The sequence below is a fragment of the Pipistrellus hanaki genome, assembly GCF_964339955.1.
Source record: "Pipistrellus hanaki genome assembly, contig: scaffold_130, whole genome shotgun sequence".
Classification (NCBI taxonomy): Eukaryota; Metazoa; Chordata; class Mammalia; order Chiroptera; family Vespertilionidae; genus Pipistrellus; species Pipistrellus hanaki.
Window position 1 is genome coordinate 10,001 of NW_028182207.1, and position 2,269 is coordinate 12,269.

General features: G+C 55.7%; 1 protein-coding gene across 1 annotated transcript in view; it reads left to right on the forward strand.

Moving 5' to 3' along the window:
- CRLF2 (cytokine receptor like factor 2) overlaps window positions 1–1,903 on the forward strand; it is a gene marked incomplete at its 5' end in the record, with an annotated part of 9,608 nt that extends 7,705 nt beyond the window's left edge. Inside the window, 3 exon segments of the mRNA XM_084907508.1 lie at window positions 1,004–1,024; window positions 1,026–1,179; window positions 1,182–1,903. Of these exon segments, the coding sequence (XP_084763634.1) occupies window positions 1,004–1,024; window positions 1,026–1,179; window positions 1,182–1,282 (276 nt within the window).
- Between the last annotated feature and the right edge of the window lie 366 nt (window positions 1,904–2,269).

Genomic DNA, 2,269 nt, shown 5'->3' on the forward strand with positions numbered 1-2,269 from the left:
AATTTTTTAAAAATATATTTTATTGATTTTGTACAGAGAGGAAGGGAGAGGGAGAGGGAGAGGAGTCAGAAACATCGATGAGAGAGAGTCATCGATCAGCCGCTGCCTCCTGCACGCCCCCCACCTGGGGATGTGCCCTCAGCCACCGAGGTCCATGCCCTTGACAGGGAATCGAACCCGGGACCCTTCCGTCCGCAGGCCGACGCTCTATCCATTGAGCTAAACCAGTTTTAGCTCTTTTTCATTTCTATACTCTGTGGACCCTATTTTTAATTTTAAATTTTAATTTTAATTTTAAAAAATATATAGTTTCTTGATTTTTTTTTTATACAGAGAGGAAGGGAGAGGGAGAGAGAGAGAGAGAGAGAGAGAGAGAGAGAGAGAGAGAGAGGAGAGAGACACAGAGAGAGGAGAGGAGAGAGAGAGAAGAGAGAGACACAGAGAGAGGAGAGAGAGACAGAGAGAGAGGAGAGACAGAGAGAGAGGAGAGACAGAAAGAGAGAGAGAGAGAGGATAGAGAGAGAGAAAGAGAGAGAGAGAGAAACACCCATGAGGAGAGAGAATCATGGGGACCGGCCGCCTCCTGCACGCCCCCTCCTGGTTATGGCTGGAGCCTGCAACTTGGGGCCTGTGCCCTTGACCGGGAATCGAACCCTGATCTCCTCCAGTCCCCAGGCTGATGCTCTATCCACTGAGGCACACCGGCCAGGGCTATTTTAATTCATATTTTTTAAAAAAATATATTTTTTATTGATTTCAGAGAAGAAGGGAGAGAGAAAGAGAGAGAGAGAGAGAGAGAGAGAGAGAGAGAGAGAGAGAGAGAGAAACACCCACCAGCTGCCTCCTGCACGCCCCCCACTGGGGATGTGCCCTCAGCCGCCACCAAGGTCCATGCCCTTGACCGGGGAATCGAACCCGGGACCCTTCTGTCCGCCAGGCCGAGGCTCTACCCACTGAGCCACCCCAATTTTCTCGCCTCTGACGGGCTGTGTCCCCCCCACAGGAGTGGATCAGAGACACCCAGAAACCTCCGCCGCCTGCAGAAGGAGGAGGAGGAGGAGGAGGAGGAGGAGGGGGACCCAGAGGCCGTTCTGATCGAGCGCCTGGAGGTCCAGCCCCCCAAGGCCGGGCCCCCCGAGATGGAGACGGGACCGCCGAGCCGCCGGCCGCGCAGACGGGAGCCGAGGGGACCCCCGGGGGGCGCCCCCCGCAGGCGGACGAGGTCCTGGCGCTCGGAGGATTCAGATTCACGATGGCAGACAACTCTTACGTGATGCTCTGAGCGGGCGTCCGGTCGGCCGGTCGGCTGTCTGCCCCCTGGTGGTCAGTGCGCGTCAAAGCGACCGGTCGGCCGGTCGGCTGTCTGCCCCCTGGTGGTCTGTGCGCATCATAGCGACCGGTCGGCCGGTCGGCCGTCTGTTCCCTGGTGGTCAGTGTGCGTCATAGCGACCGGTCGGCCGGTCGGCTGTCTGCCCCCTGGTGGTCAGTGCACGTCATAGCGACCGGTCGGCCGGTCGGCTGTCTGCCCTCAGGTGGTCAGTGTGCGTCATAGCGAACGGTCATTCGGTCGGCTGTCTGCTCCCCTGGTGGCCAGTGCACGTCATAGCGACTGGTCGGCCGGTCGGCTGTCTGCCCCCTGGTGGTCAGTGCACATCATAGCGAGCTGAGAGGTGGTGATAATCTCAGGAGCATTTGCAGGCTAACAAACACCCACCCTCACACACACACACACACACGGAGCAGGAAATGGGGGTGCAGGGGGCTGGCCTGGGGGTTCTGTTGGTCTGAATCCTGGGGGGACAGGCCCCAGCCCCCCCCCCCCCCAAAAAAAAAGCAATGTCTGGGGCCCCAGTTTGTAACCTGAGCAGCTCAGCGGAGTCCTGGGTGCAGATCCTGCCAATGCAGAGCCTTCAATCCACCCCAAAGGATGGTCTGAAATGAAAAAGAAAAAAAATATATATATTAAATATATTTTTAAAAATAATACATTTTTGTGTGTGTGTGTGTGTGTGTGTGTGTTTTTTAAAATATGTATTTTGCCGAAACTGATTTGTCTCAGTGGATAGAGCGTCGGCCTGCGGACGGACGGGTCCCGGGTTCGATTCCCTGGTCAAGGGCATGGACCTGGGTGGCTGAGGGCACATCCCCAGTGGGGGGGCGTGCAGGAGGCGGCCGATGGATGATTCTCTCTCATCATCGATGTTTCTGACTCTCTCTCCCTCTCCCTTCCTCTCTGTAAAAATTCAATAAAATATATATATAAAAAATA